Source organism: Pseudorasbora parva, chromosome 12 (assembly GCF_024679245.1).
Source record: "Pseudorasbora parva isolate DD20220531a chromosome 12, ASM2467924v1, whole genome shotgun sequence".
NCBI classification, from domain to species: domain Eukaryota; kingdom Metazoa; phylum Chordata; class Actinopteri; order Cypriniformes; family Gobionidae; genus Pseudorasbora; species Pseudorasbora parva.
In genome coordinates, this window is record NC_090183.1 from 34,064,761 (window position 1) to 34,091,338 (window position 26,578).

Genomic DNA, 26,578 nt, shown 5'->3' on the forward strand with positions numbered 1-26,578 from the left:
ATTTCATTAAAAGGCAAACATTTTCCTTTACTCTGTGTCTCAGGACTTCCCACCACGCACACGGCAGATAACCTGTTGCACTCACTAGAGATGAACCAACCTCTAATTTTTCAGTACCACCAACCCCACCTATTCAAGACAAAGAGCTTGCACCTCATTCATTGAGTCCACTGGTGTATGTTCTTTCTCTTACTTCCACAAGGCCATCAACATTTTCACCATTGATTTGAATCATTCATTTCACTTTAATATTCAGTTCCAGCTATATATTTTTTCCCCTTCTCAAACAAAACCTCTCTTACTGAAATATTGTTGCCATGGAAACAGCCTGAAACTAGTCAATTCTTGGTATTTTTATATTTGTAGTTTATTAGGTTGGAGATGGAGATGATGGACCATAGTTTCTGAAATTTGTGACTGATGATTTTTTTTAAGCTGCATTTAAGGTATCTTGTAGAATAATCATCATAAGCATTTATACTTAAAAGACTGTAAAATATTTTCCTTTTGCAGTATTCCTGGAAATTAGTGCACCCTACAGACAAATACTCCAACAAAGAATGCCCAGACAATGCTGAGGAGTATGAACGAGCCACCAGATACAACTACACCAGCGAGGAGAAATTTGCGCTGGTGGAGGTCAGTACACCCGCAGGTCCAAAGCTCAGCTGCGTAGCATTGTAATTATAATTTTCTGCACAAAATACATTCAAAATAAACTATTTTAAAGGTCATTACACCACTATGAACTCCACACCTAGCCTGAAATTAATTATACCTTAATAATCTGTCAATTTAGGCATCATTGGTGTTTGGAATGCTGAGCAAATAATTCGGGTGTCCTTTAAAACATTTTTAGTATTTGATTTTTCTTTTCTTTTTTTAGAATACCTATAATTCAGTATCAAACTCTGTGTAGGCCTGTGTTTGATTCAGCCTGATGAATCCTCTCTGAATTAACTTAATTAATCAGATCCAGTCATTTATCTGATTAATTTAGTTAATTCAGAGAGGATTCATTAATTGACATTAATGTTAATGTTTTGAGGATTTGAAAATATTTATAAAATGGTAATCTGTGTCAATTGTTTGTTTTCAGTGTTCGTTTTCCAGTTCTCTGTCTGAATGTGCTTCCGTCTACTTGTATAGGTCATTGCGATGATAAAGGGCCTGCAGGTGCTGATGGGCCGAATGGAAAGCGTGTTCAACCATGCCATCCGTCACACCATCTATTCAGCCCTGCAAGACTTTGCCCAGGTCACGCTCAGAGAACCGCTGCGTCAGGCTATCAAGAGGAAGAAGAACGTCGTCCAGAGGTACAACAGAGCAGCAAATTGGATGGTCTTTCTATCTTGCTGCTCTAGTTGTTTAAGTCTGTGTAAGCTGACAGTGATGTTGTTCCAGTGTCCTCCAGGCCATCCGTAAGACCATCTGTGATTGGGAGACGGGCAGAGAGCCACATAATGACCCAGCGCTGAGGGGCGAGAAGGACCCTAAAGGGGGATTTGATATCAAAGTTCCTCGTCGTGCTGTAGGACCCTCCAGCACTCAAGTATGCAGCTCTCCAATTTCTTGTTTCTATACCTTATAAAGGGCAGAAACATCATCTAGTCTACACAAATGCAGACAATATAGCAACCCCAATATATGCATAAAGTTTTTTCTTACAGTGACTGTAACAAACCTTAGAACTCAAGGGGGCAACAGAGTTACCCTCAAATGCATGTAGTGTATGATTTCCAATTTGAATGCAACAACACATGAAATTTACATTGCATAGCTAGATATATCGAGTCAATTGGGGTCATGTATTAGTGTAGAGTATGCTTCAGGCTAAGGCAAAATGTATTGAAATTGAAAATTAAAAGCTGTACTTGGCGATTTCAAATGTCACCTCATCCCCTTTTCACCGAATACAACTCCTTACCTGAAACAACCTAACCAGTCATACTGTGCATACTGCTTTTTCAATTGTGTTTATTCGCTCACTTGCCCACTCACTCGCACTCGCACTCACACATGCACACACACACACACACACGGTTACAGAATCCCCCAGTGTCATTCAGAAGAGCTTGTAATCTTCCACTCGCTTCTGCCGGAGATGTAGAATGAAGCACAGTTGAATCTGGTGTGCCGCGGAAGGGTGTTGTATTGAATGTCAATAGTGCCTCAGGGATTTGAGCTGTAATCGGTGATGCCTCTCAACATGATCGCAGTGCTTTGCTTTTGGCATTTTTTGAGAGAGATTCATAGACATTGTTGTCCAGATTCAACAGTCAAATTAGTTTGATAGTAACGATCGTTCCTATGCTGTATTTTTGTTTTATTTTTTATTTTTTAATTCTTAACTCGTCGATGTGATGGATGGATGGATGGATGTTCACTTAAGACATAACCGACCATATTTACGAGGAAATCCACCAAGGCGGCCATTTTTAATTTTGGTTGAATTTGTCCATTCAAGCACAGTTAGGCATGAAAGAGAGACAGGTGGATGGTGTTCATGGTGGAAATCTAGTTTTGTGGGGAAACGAGAAGTCTTAATCTCAGATACACTATACATAAAAAATTATTTTCACATAATATTTAGTTTTCGTTAGTACTATATAACAATTTGTTTTTTGGAAACAGTTTAATTTAGTTGTTTTTATAATATCACATTTTATTTTCATGTAGCAGCCTATATATTTTTGGAAGGTTGCCTCTCACAAGGGGCTCATATTTGAGGGAACTGCATCAAAAAGTTTGATAACCCCTTTCTTATATTATGTAAAGGATAATTTGGCCCTAAATTACCATTAACAATGACTGTGTGAATGTAGCCTCTCAGTATTTAAATAAAGTGCCACATGGACACACAATTCCAGATGGAATCCAAGGGCAGAGATACAGACGAGTCCTTGATGCCTGTCTGACATGTCCAGAGAGGTTTTGACCCCTGTGTGCCCTCCATCAGCACATTAAAGCAATCAGACCAGAATGCAATACCCCCCCCCCCCCCCCCAACACACACACACACACACACACACACACGCACACAACAAGTGTTTAGATGATGAGAGGAGAATTGTGATGTGAATCTGTCTGTTGGGGAGTGGCAGAACGTGTGAAGATTAATAGATTATGTGTCCACTTAATTCCTTTTATCTGCATCTTTCTGTTCCTTTGTATAGCTGTATATGGTCAGGACGATGCTGGAGTCTTTAGTCGCTGATAAAAGTGGCTCAAAGAAGACTCTACGCAGTAGTCTTGAGGGACCGACCATCCTGGACATCGAGAAGTTCCATCGCGAATCATTCTTCTACACTCATCTGCTCAACTTCAGTGGTAAGGAACAGGCTAAATGAGGGCGCATGCTTTTTTATGTGCGCTGATAAATAATTTATAATAAACACAACAGTGTTTTGTTAAAAAATAAGAGCAATTTCATGGTGACATTTAAGGGGTCAGTTTACCCAAAAATTAAAATTGTCATTAATTACTCACCCTTATGTCGTTCCAAACCCATGAGACGTTCTTCTTCAAAACACAAAGAAAAATATTTTTGATGAAATCTGAGAGCTCTCTGACCCCTCCATAGACAGCTATTTAAATAAAGCTTTCAAGGTAGTAAAATTTTGTTAAAATCGAAAAACAAACAAAAATAACAGCTTTATTGTACAATTTCTTCTAGTCTGTGTCAGACTCGGACAGATTTTGTTTACGTAGTCTAAACAATGCAGCGCATCCTAGTTCTATGGCCGAATGTGTCCTGGTGCTCACATGAACAGCGTCGGCCAATGGTAAGTCACTGTTCTAGGAGTGCTGCTCTGTATAGACTACTTCAGCAGCATAGGAGACTGACACAGGCTAGAAGAAATTGTTGAATTAAGTCTTTGTTTTTTGTGCACAAAAGGTGTACTCATCGTTTCATAAAATTAAATGGACAGTTCAACCAAAAATTTAAATTTGATATTTATCTGCTTACCCCCAGGACATCCAAGATTTAGGTGTGTTTGTTTCTTCAGTAGAGCACAAATAAAGATTTTTCTCCAACCGTTGCTCGTATAATGCATGTCAATGTTTTTTTTTTAATGAGATTAAAAAACACATACACATAAGAATCCATATTAAACCCTGTGGCTCGTGAAAATGCATTGATGTCTTTAGACTCTAAACGATTGGTTTCTGCGAGAAACCGAACAGTATTTGTTTTTTTGTTTTTACCTCATAGCAGGCGAATCTCATCTAATATTACCAAACGCCATTACTTCCGGCAAAAAAGGTTCAAGATCTTTTTTTGAAGTCCTTAAGAGTGCATCTGTTCGTCATATAATGTGCTCCACATGGGTCTGGGGGGTTAATAAAGGCCTTCTAAAACTAAGTGATGCTGTGTTTGTGTGAGAAAAATATCCGGCTGATCGCCTTCCGTATTCAACTTACGTAAAAAATGTAGTGCCTCTCGCAGTGAACACTTTTTCTGGAAAGTCGACGGAATGTGATCGGCTGGAAGCTAGATAATTTACTTTTAAATTTTAAATATGGATATTTTTCTTGCACAAACGCAGTATTGCTTTGCTTCAGAAGGCCTTTGTTAACCACCTTGACCTGTGTGGAGCACATTATATGATGAAAAGATGCACTTTTATGGACTTCAAAAACAACAAAGCCATTATAAAGATTGGATTAGCCAGGACTTTTTAAAAACAACGATTGTATTCGTATGAAAGAAGAACGTCATATACAACTAGGATGGTTTGAGGGTGAATAAATTGTGGGCTAATTTTCGTTTTTGATTGAACTAACCATTTAATTGTCCAAATCGTTTTTGGGACCAATCTATTTAGTTGAATGTGGTCAGACACTGTTAATGTTTTGTCTCTTGTGCATGCATGTTGTGTTGCAGAGACACTGCAGCAGTGCTGTGATTTGTCCCAGCTCTGGTTCCGTGAGTTCTTTCTGGAGCTTACAATGGGCCGCCGCATCCAGTTCCCCATTGAGATGTCCATGCCCTGGATCCTTACTGACCACATTCTTGAGATTAAAGAGGCCTCTATGATGGAGTGAGAACAAAAATTACATTTTACAGAGTCCTTGTTACTGGCGTTACATGTACTTACTGTAGTAATAACAGTAAATTATGGATAATCACATGCAACTAACTAACTAACTAACTAACTAACTAACTAACTAACTAACTAACTAACTAACTAACTAACTAACTAACTAACTAACTAACTAACTAACTAACTAACCCTAAACTAAACCCTAATGCATTAGTACGTACATGTTGTTAATTAATATTACTCAGTACTCATGTATAATTACTCTATAACAAGAACATCTCAAGAATAAAGTGTAACCAAATAGATTTGAACATTCCAATGATATATGTGCAAAAAAAGTGTTCATGCAATATGCTTACAAGTTTGTCTGATCTACACAGGTACGTGTTGTATTCACTGGATCTGTACAACGACAGCGCACACTACGCTCTCACAAAGTTCAAAAAGCAGTTCCTCTACGACGAGATTGAAGCTGAGGTAAAATACTCTTGACCTTCTACACTCATTACAAAAAAAAAACTTTAAATCATCTATTGGTTTTTGCATTTAATTTCCTTTAATGGTCTTTTAAGTGATTAATGCATCTGGGTTTTTTTCCTCTCTCTCAGGTGAACCTCTGCTTTGACCAGTTTGTCTACAAACTTGCTGATCAAATTTTTGCCTACTACAAGATTCTTGCAGGAAGGTAAGTCTGTTCAAAACCTTATTTGGATGGATTTCGTTTTCAGGAAACGCATGTATACGTTTTTCTGCAGGGAATTTAAAAAGTATCTTTTATTTTCTGTAACATGATTTTTCTTTTTAGTCTCCTTCTGGATAAGAGACTAAGAGCGGAATGTAAGAACCAAGGTGCCAACATCTCGTGGCCTTCCTCCAATCGTTACGAGACACTGCTCAAACAGAGACACGTACAGGTAAGAATGGCCACTCTTATGTACGATAATATTAATTTCTTTTTATTTGTTACGGCCCAGGTCTAGGGCAGGACCGCAACATAAATGACACAACACAAAATGGCTGTTCAAGTACTCATTTTATTCACTCATTTTCTTTAGGTTTTTTTTTTATCAAGTCTTTTGTGAGGCAGCCATTTAAAAACACCAACAGAACATAAAGTAAATAAGCGAAATAACGGAAGCAAATGATCAGGGGTGAGCAAATGCCAAAACAATAAACAAAACAACACTAACTTCCCATTAATGCCTAACTCCACTGTGCATCAAAAATAAAGAAAACAAAATACAGCAACATAACCTACCTCCCTATCTATCCAAACAAACAGGAGAAAAAGGTGGTGGCCAAGTGGCCTACAAAATAAATAAGGCACTCACCCCCTACAGCTTCACAGGTGTTCAACAAACAGATACATAGGACATAGAAATTCAAGACATAAAGCTCTCACGATATTTAACAGCACCCTGTTAGAATATAACTTGATTTAACAGCATTTTCACTAAAGCTGAACATCAGAGCGAACACATCAGCAATGATAATCAAGGAGAGATTCACATAAATGAGATAAAGACACATAACAAAGAGTGTGCGGTAAGGTAAAAGGCGAGAGCCAAAAGTGAGAGCGCCCTCCGGGGAGACTTGGAGGAATTTATAGTCCAAGCCTCATCTCTGGTCCAACCACTGACGGTCTCTCATTAAACCTTGAGCCAATCCTGTGAGAGAGGAGACACAGGAACATACACAACATACAATATGTCACAGACATAACATTATTAATGCTGTTCTTAAGTCCACTCATCTTGTTTTGTCCTTTTCTCTTGCAGCTCCTCGGACGATCAATCGACTTGAACCGCCTGATCACCCAGCGAGTGTCCTCAGCGCTTTACAAATCACTAGAGCTAGCCATCAACCGTTTTGAGAGCGAGGACCTTACTTCCATCATGGTCAAGTGTTTTTATGGAAACATGCATTTTTTTTTTTTCCTCTTATATAGATCTTGAATTTGCTTAGCTTGTTTTAGCTTGTAAATTTGCCTGCTCAGGGTTTCTAATGAAAGAGAGGTTGCTCTCAGCAGAATTGAAATTCAGTGCAGCAAAAATAATTTATCCAAGAGAGTGAATCGTTGTATTAATATTTGCTTCCTATGTGTATGCATGTGTGCCTAAATGTACAGTCATTGGAAGTCTTAGTGTGGCAGAGCATTTCAAAATGAAATTGGTCCAAGGCTCATTATTGGTTTTCATAAAAAATTTTGTCGAAGTCTGTGTGTGTATATATAGACATGCACTGTCTGTAAAAATCATTGTTGTGTCAGAACATGAGGGCTTTTTTTTTAGTTGCTCTTCTGTCTTTGTCAATGATTAGGAGTTGGAGGGTTTGCTGGATATAAACCGGATGACCCACAAGCTTCTCAGCAAGTATTTGACACTGGACAGTATCGACGCCATGTTTCGTGAGGCAAACCACAACGTATCCGCACCCTATGGCAGAATCACTCTCCATGTCTTCTGGGAACTCAACTACGACTTTTTGCCCAACTACTGTTACAACGGCTCCACAAACAGGTGGGTCAGCCTGTCATCCCACCAACATTTTGAAACTCATATAGATTTTTTGTGTTTTTTTTGTGTTAAATATATTTCTAAATATAAATACTGTAAAAGAATCATGCAGGCTCTATTAATCTTTACTGATATGGTTGTGCAATAATATAATTGTATAATGCATTTTAGCAGCTATATTATGTAGATGTTCAGGCTTCAGCTGTTGTAATATGTATCCATTCATCCATATTTAATTTAAACAGAAGTGATTGAGATTAAAAGTCAAATGGCAAAGAACATTTCTTTGATCAAAAGCCAGACGTCCGAGACACTTAGATCATGATGGAGCATTGCTTTTATCTTTAATTTTAGAGAATTATTCATTATTGAGTTAATTCATTAGTTATTGATAGTCAGTCTATGCTTAAATGTGAATAATCAAAAGATATGTTTGAAATGTCTGTTTTATTTTAACCAGTAAAGGACTGTTATGTTTCAGAAGTGTTTTTCCACACTTGAGACGCTCTCTTGTATACAGACTTTGCAGCTTTTGATAAGTGTGTAATCTGCAGAAATTTGAGGCAAATCAATTACCCTTTTATCAGTCTTTCTGTGAATTGAGGGTTTATCTACCTTTTGCTGCTATATCCAATTACTTTTTCTTTTTGCATCTCTTTTAATGTTGAATAATTGCCGACAAGATAGTTTTTCAAGGATTCAAGGATAGATACTCTGAGCCAGATAGTGTCAAGATGGTGTGTATGGATGTATTGTGTAGGTAGACTGAATGTGGGATAAAAATAAGACTAAAGTCATCTTTACACTGTCAGGTTGAAATGGCTTTAACATTTTGTGGAATTTAAAATTCATCTTAAATGTAGCCATATAGTATCAAAATGAACTAACACCATCAGGGTTCAGCTGTGGTCTCAGTACAGTTTGTAGCTGGAAGGAGAATCTCTTTATAAGATTTCAGAAGCTCGGATGCAATATTAGCTTAAGCTTGGGATGCAAAGAAGGTAGGGGTGTAACGATACACTCGTGTTACGATTTGATATAAATCGTGATACTGAACTCTCAATACGATATGTATAGCAATATTTTAAGGCAAAATAAATTATATACATTACTACATTAAATGACTATATATAATTTTGAATGTAATCAACATTATATATAGTCATTTAATGTAGTAATGTCCCTGAAACTCCGTAAACTTTCATATTTTCCCCTCATGCATTACTCATGCTTTCAATGCTGGCAACATTCTTCCCCGGTGCTTGCCCATCCCGCCGCTCTTGCTGTAAATGCACTGTACATATAAGAATAAACCATCTAAAATGCTTTGAATAATCATACTACTAAAACCAAATGTGATGTGGTGATTTAAATGATGTTTGCGCTTTGACTATAAAAAGTGCCGCTTTAAATGAGGTTTGCGCTTTGACTTTGAGGAGTGTCATTGCGGCAGCGCGTGCACTTCAGATGATCAATGCAATCAGTCACAGTTCTAATCGCAAGAAAGTGTGTCAAAATGACTATTCCCAAACTGTACAATTGTAAACATGACTCCATTTTCTTCCTCTCAAGATAGGGGTTATGCAGGTTCTACTATATATATTTTTTATTTTATTCTCTTATGAATATTTTAATTCCATTTCTGTGTAAAGCACTTTGAATTGCCACTGTGTATGACAATGTTGGAAACTCAGAAGTGAAGACTAGGAGAACTTGGGTATATCTTTCGGGCAGGCGTTCCTCTTTCCAAGTCTAATTCTAAACAGTACATGTTGTAATTTATCCACATTTCAGGGGGAGGAATTTACACAGTAGAGGAGGAGACAATTGAAACAAACGAATGCAAATGTTGTATAGGTAAACGGATCCACCCCAGACATTTCAGTGTCATCAGTCCTAATCCTATCAGCATAACAGTGCCAATCAAGACGCATAGATGCTAATCTAATCACTCTGACAATGTTGCTTATAGATCAGAAAGTGCATAAAGACAAAAAATTGATTAGCTTGATCTTGTTAGAATGCACCTCAAAACTAAAACACTATGTACATAACAAACTATTTGTATACTATTACATTGGAACCTTGATATAACAATTTATAAATTTGTAATCCCACGACAACTTGCCTAGGCTTGCCTTGCCTAAATGTTTAGCTCTTCCAAAAATGTAAATTCTTTACTCACTCTCATGTTGTTTTTGCGCGTCATGCAATCATTTGAATGTCCATTTTTACTACAGTATGCGCGTCGTGGTAAATCATATAACGCTATCATGTCTCTTCAGAAGACTTGTTTTTAGATTAGACATTTGATTAGTTATTTTTACGATGCCTTTATGGCATGTATTGGATCTTTTAAGTTTGAGAGGAATGGACTTTAATTGGAGGGACATGAACCTCTCAGGTTTTATAAAGAATATCTTTATTTGTGTTTCGGAGTTAAACAAAACAACATGAGGGTGAGTACATGATGACAGAGTTTACATTTTTGCGTGAATTATACCTTATTAATACAGCAAGTTGAGCCTTGGATAAAAAAAACTCTATCGCGAATCATATAGTTAACATCAATGATACATATTTTTATATTGGGATATGTTGATCAACTATATATTTTTAAACCACTAAAAAAAGTTCCCAGCTCACCCCTGAGAAGACCTTAAAAAAATGTATAAAGACTCATAAACAGTCATTGTTTCTTGTTGATTCTCTGGAGATGTGATGGATAGGTATACAGAGCACACTGATGCCACCTGCTCCTGTTATATTAATCTCACAGCTACTCTAACCAGAACATAGATTTGTGGCCTTTTTGTCATTTTGCCTTAGAAACATGCTACTCTGAAAGCTGTGGTTTGACTTGTGTGATGAGTTTTTCCACTGTATTGTTACATGTGAATGGGGCCAGAGAGGACATGCTGAGCGCAGCCTGATTGAACAGAAATGACAATAACTGTGTGACAAAGCCAATAATACAAAAATGGTCAAATACATTTTTTTCCCCCTTTTCTTTTAGATTTGTTCGCACTGTACTGCCGTTCTCTCAAGAGTTTCAGAGAGACAAGCCTCCCAACGCCCAGCCACAGTACCTTTATGGCTCAAAGGTAGGTTTAAATAATTTTAAATCACACTTAGATCATCTCTATTGTTCACATGCAGTTACAATATACCTCTCACAAACCATAACATACAGGAAAAGGTTTTTATTAAGCAAGATCGATAGGTAAGCAAGGTACATTTCAAACAGAGACAAATATCGATGAATGCACAAACAGAGACTATCAACTCACAGAGACATTGATATCATTGCATTAGAGCTCTATATACATCTGGTGTAACTGGAATCTTAATTTTGTGTCTATGAGAAGATTTGGTACGATTTCTTTAGTGTAAAAAGTAGATTTTCAAATGAGAATAATTTTACGTTAAGTCTTAAAGAGTCTTAGATTTTTTGTTTTGTTATTATTTATTCAAAAAGAAATAATAATAATGGGGTTTATTTTTTTTATAATTTAACATAAACCTAAATTAGTAAATTCTGATACTTAATGCTTTAACTTTAGCATTAACTAAACCTTGCTATAAAGGAATACCAAAATAATACTATGTGCACCTTTATGTCCATAGAATTACCGTGTAAGCTAAAAGGCCTCCTTAAGTTTCCTTGGTTGATTAGCTAATGATGTTTTCATCTGACATTTAAATGATAATTTAACCCCATGAGCCCATCCAACTCTCTCATTTCCTCGAAATTCTTTACACCCTGATGATTGTCCTCATTGTGTAAGTTCTAATAGTTAGAAATTTGGGGGTCGGTATATCACAGTGACCACTTGGTAGCCCAGTTATTCTGACTCGGGGCCAAATCTGTGTTTAATACTTGGTGTTTGAAGTTCACGACTCTGCCCATTTGCTGTTTCTCTGCCATGCTCGACTCGAAAAGGATTCTCAATCACTGTTGCGTTCTGAGAGTCCTCCTCGCTGCAACCGGGCATATATAGACTTTTTCTTCCTTCACTTCCCATTTTTCCACCCATGGGGGTCAGAGCCAGGTGTGGATTGTTCGGACCTGGCTGGCTGGCTCTTTCTGGGTCCCTCTTTGCTGGACACATGGTGTGGAGACATCCCCAAAGCAGAGCCACAGCAATGATCAGCAAGAGAATGCTGCTGGCCAGCCAGACTCCCATCGCCAGCTCCCTGCCACTCTCCCCGAGCTCAGTGCCCTCATTTAGGGTACTAAAGACCTGGCACTGCTCTCTGGTGGGATTGGCCGACTGGCAGGTGACGCAGAGGATGTATGTGGTCTGAGGACTGAGATTGCCCAGACTGGTAGACGTCTGGCTCACGGGAACCCTGTCCTCGCGCAGGAAACTCTTGCGCGTGTAACCCATTAGAAGACTGTTCCAGTTAGGGTGATACATGACGCTGTAGAACGTGTCCACACAGCCCGGAGAAGACGGCCAGCTGACGATGGCAGATGTGGCTGTGACGTTCTGAATGGAGATAGTCATGTTGAATTTGTCTTTTAGGTTTAGTCTCAGTCTCTTATGCACTCACAGTTTGATGATGAAGGCTTTTTTGAGACGGCATGCAATGATTTGGAAGAATCTGGAAGAATAGAGGGCAAAAAACGAATTAATTAACAATGGGCTTGGTTTTGGCATAAAAACATGTTCTTAACCTTTTTTCCCGCAAGCGTTTTTTAAAAGTTATTGCATGGCCCTGAGAATATTTTGTTATATAAATATTTCAAAAGAAAGAACAAACCTTCTGCTTTTAATTTTTTTTTTTTAATCTAGCTTCAAGCATTCTTTTTTTCATCAACACTTGAATATGGGTAAGTTTAAAAAAAGAAAAAAAAGGCTGAGAAATCACGTTTTTGTCAAAGACTACATCTGGATTGGATTCAGAACGAAGATCAAACACAGATTGAGTCAATCGAGTCCATCGACACCCCTAATGCTCGCACAGTCCTATAGCTTGTCCATGGTTGAAAGTTCATTCAGTAACATTAGGCAGTTTTGATTAATATGCTGTTTAATGTTAGTGATCGCGTTATTTTACATATGAATATGATTACATATGACCTGCATCTTTTTCGCATGTGTTTTGATCAGGAGATTCAGTACTCTTTCCGAAGATGTCATAGCGCCCCCTACCATATAACAGTGAAAAACATCCAAGCGCAGAGAATTCCAGGTTCGGCGGGGAAGGGTATTCTCACAAATAATGGAAAATTCTGTGTTTTGCATAGAAAGAGTTAAATAATTGGACCTTCAATCATTGGTTTCAGGACTGAAATTGGTTTTGAATTGAAGGGCTTTGTCAAAAAGACTTAATCAGTAACACTGATTGTTATATTAAAAAACCCTGCAGGTTTGTTTGGGGGGGTGTATAATGACAAATGTTGTATGACATTACAAGGTATTACAAGGAGAGGGTAAAATATGAGGCCATGTCCCCACTTTTCAAAATGCTTATAAATCATACAGGATGATTTTTTTTAAGAAAGTAAAAATGCAGAATGTTTCCTGTGATGGGTAGGTTTAGGGGCAGGGGCAGTGTAAGGGGACAGAAAATACGGTTTGTAGAGTAGGCCTATAAAAACCATTACACCTATGGAATGTCCCCAGAAGTCACAAAAACAAACGTGTGTGTGTGTGTGTATATATATATATATATATATATATATATATATATATATATATATATATATATATATATATATATATATATATATATATATATATATATATGTATATATGTGTATATATATATATATATATATATATATATATATATATATATATATATATATATATATATGTATATATGTGTATATATATATATATATATATATATATATATGTATATATGTGTGTGTGTGTGCATATGTATTTTGTTGTATATTTATATTTATTATTATAATTTTTTTTCTTCTGCTCTTTTCTGTCCAATTTGTCTTTAATTTGTGATAACATTAAAAATGGTTGAGTAGGTAACACATAATGGCTTTTTTCATGGTTATATCCTCTTTTGTCATTTCAATTTTCTTCTTTATTCAAGAACAATTGCCCTGCTCTAGCATGGTGTTAGGTAAAGCAGATTTATCTAGTGGGGAAAAGCACCAGGTTATTCAGTGCAAGACCAGATTTTTTTATTTATCCGCCCTGATTACTTTGTATCTAATTTTTCAAAACTAGGTATCAAGGTATCTAAAGCAGGATTATGTGAATGAGTTGGAGAGGAATTTCCAATTGACGTTACATCCATATATCCCCTTGCCAAGAGAGACGTTCATAAGGCATTCTCTCGAGTCATTCTAACTGAATGGCATCATAGCCCAATAAATATCATTTTGAGTTTAAAATTATATAAATGCCATGTTATACATTACGAATAAGTATTTATTCAGTGTTTACTGTTTTAAGATCTTGCATGCATTATGCATGGTCAAACACCGGTACATGATTATTTTATTTACATTTTGTCATTTCTATAGTTGTAAACTTTTATTTATATCTAATATCCTCTGGTTTAACTCTTTAAGAGCAGAAATAGATTTCTCTATATTTCTGAATATTCTATCTTTGGCTTAAAATGTGCATTTGTTTGTTCGTAATAGTTGCCATATGTTTTGTTTATCTTGCCACTCACGGCTTTGGTTTGTTTGAAGGCTGTCAACTCAATCAATAAATCACCACATTGGACTTTTGGAGATGAGTGGTGAATCTTTACTTTACACACTGACACTGTAATTACTCGGCAATCAGCACCGTGTGAAAGCTTGAACACTAATCATTTTGATCTTCCACAAGCGCGCTGTCAATAACAGCCAGACAATTCCCTCTGAGGAAAGCAGAATGTGTGTTCTCTCGCTCTATGCACCTGTTACTCTTTCCAATCTGCTTCAGATCTGCATAGCTGCTAAAGATTTATCTTTAGTAGTATTTTCAGACAGTATTTACCTAAATTGGTCTTTTGCAATTCTTTACAAGGTTATCCACACCTATTTAAAAAAGCGTAATCTAACAGAGACACAGGTGTGTCTAGAAAAACTGAAATTTAGGTGTAAAGAAGCAAAAGTCTTACCGTATGAGATGAGAGATGCAGAAAAGAGTCACTTCATAGACTTCATGTGACGTGAAGCGTGAGAGTGTGTGACCTGTAGCTTTCTTTTTGGCATGGCTCAAGTCTGTTTCAGAAAGAGCTCCAGATTCACACCGCTGCACAGAAAAGCTCCTCTATCTGATTAGAACGGCAGAAGGCACATAAAGCAGAGAGCGAGAGCGCAGTAGGGAGGGGGGGAGACGACACATCAATGTTTTGCGTAGAGAGCGTTTTAAACAGAATTACAGCTGGGAGAGCTTGAACTCTCCTGCTTGTCCTGTGTCTCTTACACATCTTTTCTCCCTCAATCATTGGAGGAACACATGGCATTTTTCCTCCCCCACTGAGCTCTCATTTACTCCCTCAGACTGGTGACCTGTCTCCCCTGACTCACTGCTACAACACCTACGGACATTTATGCTCATGCATTTAAGATTAATCTTTAAACGGTCAACAAAAAAGGAAACAATAGGAAACAATCATTTCTTTCTAGTTTTGTTACTGTTCAGATTGTTTGCCAATGTTTAAAAACAATTTAATTTTATTAGTTTTAGTAACGCGACACCAGGCCCAGTTCTAGGCACCTATCTTGGGCGGGCTATTTTGTTTTAGATTGATGGATGGATATTAGCTATATTTATTTATAACATTTTTTAACACACATCTACATGGCTTTATTTATTTTCACATAAAATGCTAGAATTTTTACTATTCTACTGTCCAGTGATAATTTGAAGAAAACCGAATGAAATCCTAAACTTATAGCATTTAATGTAACTTTAATTGCGTGGAAAGGATCAAATAAATGCTACACAGAGTTCTTTTTTTAAATTCAATTGCACTACTTTTCTATTGTTTTTAATGTAAACATCACCCTAGATGCATTAGACTGTGGCACTAGCATCTCACTTCCATACTTTTGCATAGCATGACACGTTTTGTAAAATGTGGCACTCCAGTAAAAATAACTTAAAAAACGCATCTCTATATCTGCACTGACTGTGAATGGCCCTAAACTGATTAAAAGACAAAGAGTGCATTATTGTTTCAGTGCTGTTATTTAAGCAGAAAGCCTTGTACATTTAGTTTAACAGCAAGCCAAAGAGGGCAAGGTTTCAACTGAACTATGCACATACATTTTAAGCACTTTACATTATGTTCTAACTCTGTCCATGCAATAAATGCATGTTCTTATGAGCAAAGTTTTTTTTTGCTTATTTCAACTGGGCATAAATCAAAAATCAAATCAGAGCTGTATATTAATGGACAATATTAATATGGCCTACATATTCATGAAAACAGCTCCTCAATTACCTTAATAGCACGCAAATGGGCTAGTGTACATTGGCCTCTGCTGATTCTGCAGCCAGTGAGATTGCTTACTTATCATTCAGATAGTCTCGTTCAGTGTTTGCTGTATGCTAGTCCTGCAGTGTGCTGGCAAATTTACTCCAAAATCCTCCACCTCTCCCAGATCCACCTGCCTAGAGCTAGGGTATTTATATGTCTATTCATGCAGCAGCAAGAGCATATCTGACATGTTTGCAGCAGCATGTATGTGTATCTATTGGCAGTAGCAAGTCCATACTTGCACTGAAGCAGCAGTAATAATCAACAGCAGTAGAACATTGGCATATTTATTAACATGTTAAAACTATTTCAAAAGATGTCATGATTGAAATCTATATACACACACACACACACACACACACACACACACACACACACACACACACATACATACATACATTTTGTTAGTTTGATAACACTTGGGTAATAAACACAGTTGGTGCTGAGCTGTATTGTTGGGTAGGACTTACAGTAACCAGATTGTTTTCCCTACAATGAACTAAGGGAGATGTTATTATTTAATACTTTTTTTGCTATCTGGTTTGCTTCCATTACATATAGACATACAAAAGTATTACCTTACAAATCAAACTATGCCTCAACAAACTATTCAGCTTTCCATTCCATAACATGCTCTCTTTTCTTTATCATGTGATTCAGGCCTTGAATTTGGCATACAGTAGCATATACAGCCTCTACCGGAACTTCCTGGGACCTCCGCATATTAAGGCTATTTGCAGACTTCTGGGATACCAGGGAATCGCTGTGGTGATGGAAGAGCTGTTAAAGGTCGTCAAAAGCCTGGTACGTGGACAAGCATGCAAATTGAAGATTGTGTATGGTGATCTGGGGGCTTTTGCTAGACCCTAGACATAATCCATTTTTTAATCAGTGGCTCTCAGCGGTGTGAAAGGAAATGCATGTTGTATTTTGTATTTATGTCCGACCACGTTTCTGCTGGAGCCTCTTATGTGATGCCTTCATTTTCGTGGTTTCGAACTGGAGCATGCCAATTCACCTTTATTTTTAAATTGCTTTATACAATACAGATTGCGTCAAAGCAGCTTTACAGTGATAACAGAAAAGTGATTCAATGATGCAAACAGAGTTAATTTCTCTAAAAGCTCTAAGAAGAAAAAAAGAAAGCTCTAAAAGAAAATTATGTGGTGCTAGCAACAAGCAAGGTAATGGGTTTGATTCCCAGGTGTGCATTCAATGATAGGGCATATACCAAATGTCTGATTTTATTATGCATCATTCATACAGAATCTTAATTGAATCAGATCATTGTTGGAGCAAACGGTTTTCAGGATGTCTCCGTATTGGCAAACATTTTTGCTGAAATCACCTCGTCGTCTTGTTCTTTCCGGTGCAGCTTCAGGGCACCATCCTGCAGTATGTGAAAACCCTGATGGAAGTGATGCCCAAGATATGCCGTCTGCCTCGCCACGAATACGGCTCACCAGGTGAAAATCACACTCCTTTGACACCGCTAAACAAGCCTTTTATTTTTTGACCCAAGAGAGGAACTTTGACCCTGTGTTATTTATCACCAAGTAGAAGATAAGCACTAAATTATCAAGCTTTAATAAGTCCAACTGTGCTGCTGGGCAGATTGGCAGTCTGCCGTGTCATTCACACATTGGTGCTTTTAGCAGAGCTTACACAGCCGATGATGGGTGTTTTATAAGACTTAATCAGACCCCTCTTGACTTGAAATGGTTTGGTAATTGCCTTTCGCTGTCTTTCCCTCTCTCTTTGTTTGTTATTACATTGTGGGTGACCATACTGAGAGGGTGCACTCCATGCCGAAATCATGACTGTGTCTGATTATGTGGGTTTCAGACAGCCTGGAGAAAAAAAATTAAAGGAAGAATGAAATGAAGTGGGTGGTGTAGAGAGAGAGGGAAAAAAGCAGAGGGTAGAAAATGGCAAAGGGTCTGTATATGTAGTTAAACGCTTCTGCTTGTAATATTAATACTTCATAAAATTCAGTCACTATAGATTCTTTCATAAATGTTGAATATTAAATATGGGTATGGAGATAAAACCACAAAAGGTTGATGCAGAAATCAGTGTTACCATGTTCTAGCATGGTTTACGATGATTTACCATGTTCTAGTATAATTTGCCATGATTCTATTGTAATTTATCATAGTTTACCACGATTTACCACAATTTACCACATTCTAGTATGATTTACTGTGTTCTACTATGATTTACCATGATTCTAGCATAGTTTACCATAGTTTACCATGATTTACCATGATTCTAGCATAGTTTACCATAGTTTACCATGATTTACCATGTTCTAGCATGGTTTACCATGATTTACCATGCTCCAGTATAGTTTACCATGATTTACCAGGATTTTGTGATTTACCATAGTTTACCATGATTTACCACAATTTACCACATTCCAGTATAATTTACCATGATTCCAGCTTGATTTACCATAGTTAACCACAAGTTACTACCTTCTAATATGATTTACCGCATTGTGATTTATGTATTATGATCTACCATGATTCTAACATGATTTTACCATGATTTGAAAAAGGTCTGAGCATTTCTTGAGTAGATATTGGCCACACACACACACACACACACACACACACACACACACACACACACACACACACACACACACACACACACACACACACACTGTCAATTGATAAAAAGTACTAATTAATTGCAATTTTTTTCTGTAATTAATCGTGATGAAAAAATCTAATATCTAATAATTTCACAGTTACTCTCCATATGAATGTAGAAACAATTTAAAGATAATATATTTTAAATATTTGTTGTAACGGCATCTTTTTATGAATGAAGGCCACTGCCAACGATACTAATTACTGCTATTGATGTCTCTATGAAATAGATTATTTTTTTTACATTAATAATGGACGTTCAACACTACAGTATAATTGAAAGCTATATCAATTTCAACATGTATTAGGCTTTAAAAAACAACTTTTAATTTAAGTGAACTTAAAACAATCTTTACATAAACCATTATAATGTCATATTTACTGGTGGCCTTAAATACAGGAAATATACAGAAATTGAATAAAGTAATCTGTCTGCACTGCATAAATAATACATTCTCTGTTACCTTTGTTCTTTGACTAACATTAATGACAGAAATCACAGCAAGCGATTCATACGTCTCCGGGAGGTTGCATGACAATGATTGCATCGCTTCGCTTCAGAAGACCTTTGTTAACACACAAGCAATGTGGATATCATTTATGATAGATGCACTTTTATGTACTTCAAAACTGAAACAGTCATTCACTGCCATTATAAAGCTTGGAAGAGACGGGACATGATTTAATATAACTGATTATATTCGTCTGAAAGAAGAATGTCAAATACACCTAGGATGACTGGAGGGTTAGGGTTAGGGTTAAATCATTGGCCAATTTTCATTTTCGGTTTAACTATCCTTTTAAGGTGTAACTGACTATGTTTATGAGAATACTTGCCATATTTTTGTGTGTATTTGACCATTTAGGCATATCCGATTCCCAAATTAGGTAAACTTGGCGCGCGCATACAGAAAGCCACTTGAGGAACAGTGCGAGTATTCTTTTACAAGTTAATGCACAGCAATATCAAGCACCTCCCACAATGGGTTGCATTTTACAACACTCCCCAGCAAGCAATTCTGTGTTTAAAAGGCATCTAATAGCTGTCCAAACACAGCCCATACGTCTCAGCTAAAACAAGGCAAAATGTGGGCTGTCAGTGGAAGTTTAATAGACGTTTAACCAAAGAAACACCTTGTAATCACGGTTTACATAATGGAATATCATGCATCTTGCAAATTATTTTTGCAAACACTATATGTAACCAAATTCAAGGTTATTTTGGCTAGAAGTGGGTTACTCATAGCCGGATTATATTGGGTCTAAAGTTAACTGAGACTGTTTTGGATATTAAGGAGGACCATAAATACACCACTTTTAGCGGAAGGAACGGAATGTGTCCATTCATAATTTCACATGCTTCAGTTTATTTGCATTAGTTAAATAAAATTATAAAGATATTTCAACATTTCCTAAAACAAAATGAAGCTTTCATTACTGTAATGCATGATTTTGTCTCCCGGATGCAGGAATTCTAGAGTTCTTTCACCACCAGTTGAAAGACATTGTGGAATATGCTGAGCTGAAGACTGTGTGTTTCCAGAACCTGAGGGAAGTTGGAAATGCGGTGCTCTTCTGCCTTCTCAGTGAACAGAGCTTGGTATGATACAACTCTATCACATCGTCTCTGACCTCTCACACCATACTACAGAATGTTGTTCTCACCACATCACTAAACCCTGCCTTGAAAATGTTCCTGACTAGAGCTTCACTAATTAATATCATCTTTTGATATTTGGCTTCTTTTATATTCTCTACTTTGTGCTGAGATGAGTGACATGAGACACACAGGGTCACTAAAGTCTTCAATCATGAATGAGTCTCTTCATTTTTAGGAATTATTCATGAATCCATGACAGGGAAAAGGAATATATACACTGCACAGGTGACTTCCATTTATTCTGCCACCTGCTCAGTGTTTACGATGTCTGACTTTGACACAGTTGTCATGGGAACACATCTGCAGTTGTGTTGCATGTGGCAGCACTGTCAATTTCTCCATGTCAGTTTTCAACCCTTTTAAGAAAGCCAGATCAGCTTCACCTTTTTTTCTTTTGAACAACCAGCCTCTATAACAATGCTCGGTACAAGGTAATGATCTTTCAGAGTACCGTTTATTTCATACTGTGCATGAGAGCAGTGCACATTTGATTAAATGTCTATTATTAACAGGTTATAGATCACACTTCCTGCGCTAGCATGTCATGTTTTTTTCTATAGAGCTGCTGTTTCACTGTCACTCTAACACTCAAACCGCCACAGGGTAAAATTTACCCATGGCTGTTTTTCAAAAGTACAGATTAAGTCTCCCAGTCATTGACTTTTACTATAATTGTATTTACAATCCCCTGTTGTTAAAAATAGTTTAGATAAAACCAGTGCATTTATACCTACAAGTGTCAACTGTCATTTCCATTCTAAATCATTTGCACGTAAAATGGACCTTTAAAAAAAACTCCTCCAGATTCACAAATGCTTCGTACACCACGGATTCAGTTGTTAAACACCCTAATGCGTGTATATTAATGCATTCTAAACATGCGTAAATAGGGCACGTATGCATGCTCATGTATAATTAGCATAATCCCTGCCCATGAGTTGTAACTGCAAATGACGTGGCCAGAAACGCGGTGGACTCTTCTGGACTTCTTTCTCAGGTTTGGCTCCAGTATTTTGCATGAATGCTAAAGAGACTAATTGGCCATATGACTAGCAATAAATAAACCTAGTGCGCTCCGTGATTCCTGTTCTTTCCGACAATATAGCACTTGAATATGATTTAGCTCGTAATCAGGACTTCAGAAGTGGGAAATAGGAAATGTCAGGAAGACAGCATAAATAACATTGGACCAAGACTGACATCAGCTAGACTTCAGCCAAATATTTCCTTTTTATTGGGGGTAGTTGAAATCTCCAACTTTAGGTTATAATTCATTTATGTATGAGAAAAAATACATAGATATTTAAGTGCTACATTGTGATATTTTAGTTGTAATATATGTTTCCCCACTGAGTCCCAATTTAACACCGATATATTTCAATAATGTGAGATCCAAAACTGTGTATATGATAATTATACAAGACTTCATTGGCTTCATTCAAGTGCAGTATAACATGCATTGTCTGTGTGCCCTTTTGATTCTACATTGCATTGTCAAACATATTCAAGCTTATCTGAAATCTGAAAGCATCAAAAAAAAAAAAAAAAAAAAAAAAATATATATATATATATATATATATATATATATATATATATATATATATATATATATATATATATATATATATATATATATATATATATATATATTAGATCTGTTAAGAAGTTGCTTGGGTTTTCACTGCATAATGGCTGAAACATCACTGCAGCATAGATCTGCTGTTCATTCAGACACTCAGAGGCTCTTCTCAGATGTGATGATAAGCTGCTGTTTAATTGTCAACCATTAGTCAAAATTATGAAAGTTACCCAGAAAGATTCTGTTTTCCACTACAATTAAACTTCAAATTATAGTGTCAGCAATCAAGGGCTGTCTTTTAAAATATAGGCTTGCTAGAGAAAAGTCTCAATGTGTACCTGCTCTGCCTGATGGCAAGGTCAGTGCAATCAGGTCTGTCGGCTGTAATTCTCTGCATTTTAATTTAAATGTCAACAGCATCATCCATAATAGCTCCTGTCAGTGGAGTGTATATGACTGCATGGCTCCATCTACTGGAACTGCACTTGGTTACCATAGAAATCAGCATTTCTTGAACCGCTAAATAGAATAGTTGTCTAAATGCATAGTAATATTTATATGAAATATAAATATTTCTTCTACTAGAATTTAAGAAAAAACATTAATCAAGATTAATAAATGTTGTAAAAATGATTAGTTTATGATATATATTGCATTAAGACCAGTGATTAATGGTTTCAGTGCTTCACCAATATGACCAAATTCATCCTGGTCATCTTGAGAGCTAAATGAATGCACCAAAACTCTGTGATTATGCACGTCCGTGTCAAGACTTCTAATTTGAATTCAAAACCATGGTTTCTGAAATGAGTTCTTCTCCTTTCATGCAGTCTCAAGAGGAGGTGTGTGACTTGTTGCATGCAGCGCCCTTCCAGAACATCTTGCCAAGAGTTCACGTTAAAGGTAAGCTCATGTTTATGTATGTTTCTTGAGGATGTTCAGTATTTTTAACATGCTATAAGTGAGCAGTTCCTCAAACGTATCCTATAATCTCTCTACATCCCACACTTGAGCAGAAGGCGAGCGTCTGGATGCAAAGATGAAGCGTTTGGAGGCCAAATACACAGCACTGCATTTGGTGCCTCTAATTGAGCGTTTGGGAACCCCTCAGGTGGGTGAAACATCACTGCTCCGACAGCCGCTTTAGTCGTGCTCTGCTGCTTTACCGCCTCTAGCACACACATCAACTTTTTGTTATTAGCATCTCCAATTACACACTTAACTGCTGCTTTGATCTCATCCCAGAGCCTTCAAGATTCATTTATTATTGATGAGTTGTGTCAGTGGTAATGTGCAAATTGATTATTTTCAAATAAAAATGATGATTTCTGGCTAAAGTTTACTTGAGGAAATTAGTAGTACTTTATTCTGCTAACACCGCTATTATCAGTCTCTTTTCGTTACATTAATTGGTATTTCGATTAGGGCATTGGGGATTTCTTTTTATGCTGCTGTTGTACCGAATGCCTTTTCATAGTCCAAAACCAATCTCTGCCATCTTAAGGGGGCAAAACATGGTTTTTGAGATAAAATGACTTTTGTCCATTTGCCCTTCTTTTGACAAAATTTTGATGTTAGTTGTCCCCCAAATGATGCAATATAGACGTATAAGTGCATAATGTACTCAATCGTGTTTTATATGGTTATTTTGGCATTCAGCATTGGAGCATTCAGCACCTGATAACCCCTCCTCCTCCGCTACGCAATTAAAGCTCCGACAATTGAGTGCATGAAGTGTCCAACATCCCACACTTAGTTTTGTCCGTTAATTTAGTGCAACATCCAGGTATTAAAAGTGCACTTTTTCTTTTTGGAATTTTCAGTGAACACACTACTCGCACTATTTATACAACAAATCGACATGGAATAGTGCATAAATACGCAAATTTGGAAATTTGGACGCACATTTTTTGTCACTTGAAAATTGACTTTTTATCTCATAACATAAGTCTCTCTCTCTCTCTCTCTCTCTCTCTCTCTCTCTCTCTCTCTCTCTCTCTCTCTCTCTCTCTCTCTCTCTCTCTCTCTCTCTCTCTCTCTCTCTCTCTCTCTCTCTCTCTCTCTCTCTCTCTCTCTCTCTCTCTCTCTCTCTCTCTCTCTCTCTCTCTCTCTCTCTCTCTCTCTCTCTCTCTCTCTCTCTCTCTCTATATATATATAACCTAATGTGTGTGACTGTGAACTAATTTGGATGTGTTGTATGCAGAGGACAAATTCTGAGTATGGGTTACCATTAGGAGTGTCACAATATATTACAGAGTTTTAGTGTCATACTATATGTAATGTTGAATATAATGTATAATAATTTAATGGAGGAATATACCAAATGTCTTATGTAAAGAGTGTAAAAAGTGGCCTACATTATTTAAAATATATCTATTCAGGGACAGACAGAGTGCAAGCATATTCGTCTAAAAGAATTCAGTAATTTCAGCTTCAGAATCGTAAATATTTTTACCAAAAACCTTCTACCATATATCTGGGATTATCGCAATATCGTATGGCGAGTTCAGTATTGTGATTTCTATCGAATAACTTCTCATAATTATGATTTACCAAAGCATAATTATTTTCCTTATTTGGCAAAAATCTGCTTCCATGGTTGTATTGAATGTTTAGGAAGTCGTTAAGGCAAGTGAAATAAACAAAAAATACTTTAAGTACAAGATGATGACTGATGAACTTTTGGTGTTTGACCCCAGACCACCTTAATAGTTCCTGTCAAAGACAGACCAAACAGGAAGCAAGGCAGCATCTAAGAAATGTATTTTGGATAGTTCACCCAAAAATAAAAATTTGATGTTTATCTGCTTACCCTGAGGGCATCCAAGATGTAGGTGTGTTTGCTTCTTCAGTAAAACACAAATGACGATTTTTAACCCCAACTGTTGCACTGTGCCAGTTTTTTAATTGTAGTAAAGTCTGTAGTGTCTTGATGTGAACTTAAATGAGCCGTGCTGGTCTGATTTGAATCAATACCCTGTACAATCTCTCATCAGCAAATTGCCATTGCCCGTGAGGGGGACCTGCTGACCAAAGAGCGACTGTGCTGCGGTCTCTCCATGTTCGAGGTCATTCTGACTCGCATCCGTGGTTATCTGGACGACCCGATCTGGCGCGGACCGTTGCCCAGTAATGGCGTGATGCACGTGGACGAGTGTGTGGAGTTCCACAGGTTGTGGAGCGCCATGCAGTTTGTGTACTGCATCCCGGTGGGAGCTCACGAGTTCACCGTCGAGTAAGTGGAAACTGATCACCCGTCTTTCTCATCATGTAGAATAGCTGTTTACGATGAAATTAAGATTGAGCATTTTTAAACTCTTCTAGGCAATGTTTTGGAGATGGTCTGAACTGGGCCGGTTGCATGATCATCACATTACTCGGTCAGCACAGACGCTTCGATATCCTGGACTTCAGCTACCATCTCCTGAAGGTGCAGAAACATGACGGCAAAGATGAGATCATCAAGAGCGTGGTGAGCTTTCCTCAACGAGTTCAGTGTGTTTTCCATGTAACTTCTGCAATTAAGACACCAACTAATCCATTCGTTTCCCTCCTACTTTAGCCTCTAAAGAAAATGGGTGAACGAATTCGCAAGTTCCAGATTTTGAATGACGAAATCTTTGCCATTTTGAACAAGTACCTGAAGTCTGGGGATGGCGAAAACATGCCAGTAGAACATGTCCGTTGCTTTCAGCCTCCGATCCATCAGTCGCTGGCCAGCAACTGAGACTGCCGTACGTTTGCACCAATTTGAAGTGAAAAAGATGGCAGCGGGGAACATTAGCGACAAGTTTACCCTGAAGTTTAGGACCAGTTTCACCGTCACATTCTAGAAGCCTTTCTTATGCCAGCTTGTAGTATTCACAGAGCCAGTAAGTTGCCTTGCGATTATTTGAGAGATTTGGTATGCACCAATCATTTGTACCATTATTGGTTTTGCACATGTCTCAGGCTTTGGTAAATTAGGCTAATATATGTTTTAAGATGTAGACAAACAGTTTTACTTAGTGTATTTCAGGTTGATTTTTTTTTGTACACACACTCGTGCCTTATTATAGATAAATTACTTATCTTTTATATGTTAATGATAGCACAGCACTACTCATTTTCATGTTTTATACTTGGGGAGAGAAGTGGGAAAGGGTTGGAAATGGCCAAGTGGGTTTTATCAACTGATTATTTAAGCTTTTGCTGTGGTGAGAGACCCATGGTATATTTTCTATATGGTGTTGTTGAATGATTGCATGCAAGATTTTTTCTTCTTCTATTATCCTGAATAAAACTTTACGCATAACCAAGTTTTTACTCTCAGTAAACGTGCCTTTTAGTATTTGAATGATGTAATCAGATTTTAATTCAATAAATATGTATCAATCTTGGTTTTTCTGGCTATTTCTTTAAAAAAAAAAAAAAAGTCAATGGGGTTTATTCACTCTGAAGGCTCCAAAGAAGAAAATAAAAAATAAGCACTATATAAAAGCATCTGCTAGAGGCCTTCAACCCTAATCAAACACCTGAACCAGCTCAGCAAAATCTTTACAATGTGTATTCTGAAAGTGTTTGGAAATAAATATTAGGTTGGACTGGAAATCCACGAGAAGAGTTGGTTGGGTTAATGCTATTCATAACCTGGGGATTTTTTTTAACAAAATAACATT

The 26,578-nt window shown here is 37.1% G+C and overlaps 2 protein-coding genes across 2 annotated transcripts in view; one reads left to right on the plus strand and one right to left on the minus strand.

The window, feature by feature from the left end:
* cyfip1 (cytoplasmic FMR1 interacting protein 1) overlaps nt 1–26,299 on the plus strand; it is a 48,998-nt gene extending 22,699 nt beyond the window's left edge. The window contains exons 13-31 of the mRNA XM_067459950.1: nt 514–639; nt 1,150–1,316; nt 1,405–1,552; nt 3,177–3,330; nt 4,889–5,045; nt 5,429–5,525; nt 5,657–5,733; nt 5,854–5,962; nt 6,827–6,946; nt 7,368–7,567; nt 10,581–10,668; nt 16,685–16,828; nt 17,400–17,490; nt 20,151–20,281; nt 22,751–22,823; nt 22,937–23,031; nt 24,917–25,155; nt 25,245–25,392; nt 25,483–26,299. Coding sequence (XP_067316051.1) covers nt 514–639; nt 1,150–1,316; nt 1,405–1,552; nt 3,177–3,330; nt 4,889–5,045; nt 5,429–5,525; nt 5,657–5,733; nt 5,854–5,962; nt 6,827–6,946; nt 7,368–7,567; nt 10,581–10,668; nt 16,685–16,828; nt 17,400–17,490; nt 20,151–20,281; nt 22,751–22,823; nt 22,937–23,031; nt 24,917–25,155; nt 25,245–25,392; nt 25,483–25,647 — 2,529 coding nt within the window. The 3' untranslated portion in view covers nt 25,648–26,299. The remainder of the gene's footprint in view (nt 1–513; nt 640–1,149; nt 1,317–1,404; nt 1,553–3,176; nt 3,331–4,888; nt 5,046–5,428; nt 5,526–5,656; nt 5,734–5,853; nt 5,963–6,826; nt 6,947–7,367; nt 7,568–10,580; nt 10,669–16,684; nt 16,829–17,399; nt 17,491–20,150; nt 20,282–22,750; nt 22,824–22,936; nt 23,032–24,916; nt 25,156–25,244; nt 25,393–25,482) is intronic.
* LOC137094357 (fibronectin type III domain-containing protein 9) lies at nt 10,753–15,042 on the minus strand. Its single transcript, XM_067459951.1, has 2 exons — nt 14,657–15,042; nt 10,753–12,172 (listed from the first exon to the last, which is right to left on the minus strand). The coding sequence occupies exon 2, from the start codon at nt 12,073–12,075 to the stop codon at nt 11,410–11,412; it is 666 nt and encodes a 221-aa protein (XP_067316052.1). The 5' UTR covers nt 12,076–12,172; nt 14,657–15,042; the 3' UTR covers nt 10,753–11,409.
* Nucleotides 26,300–26,578: the final 279 nt, after the last annotated feature.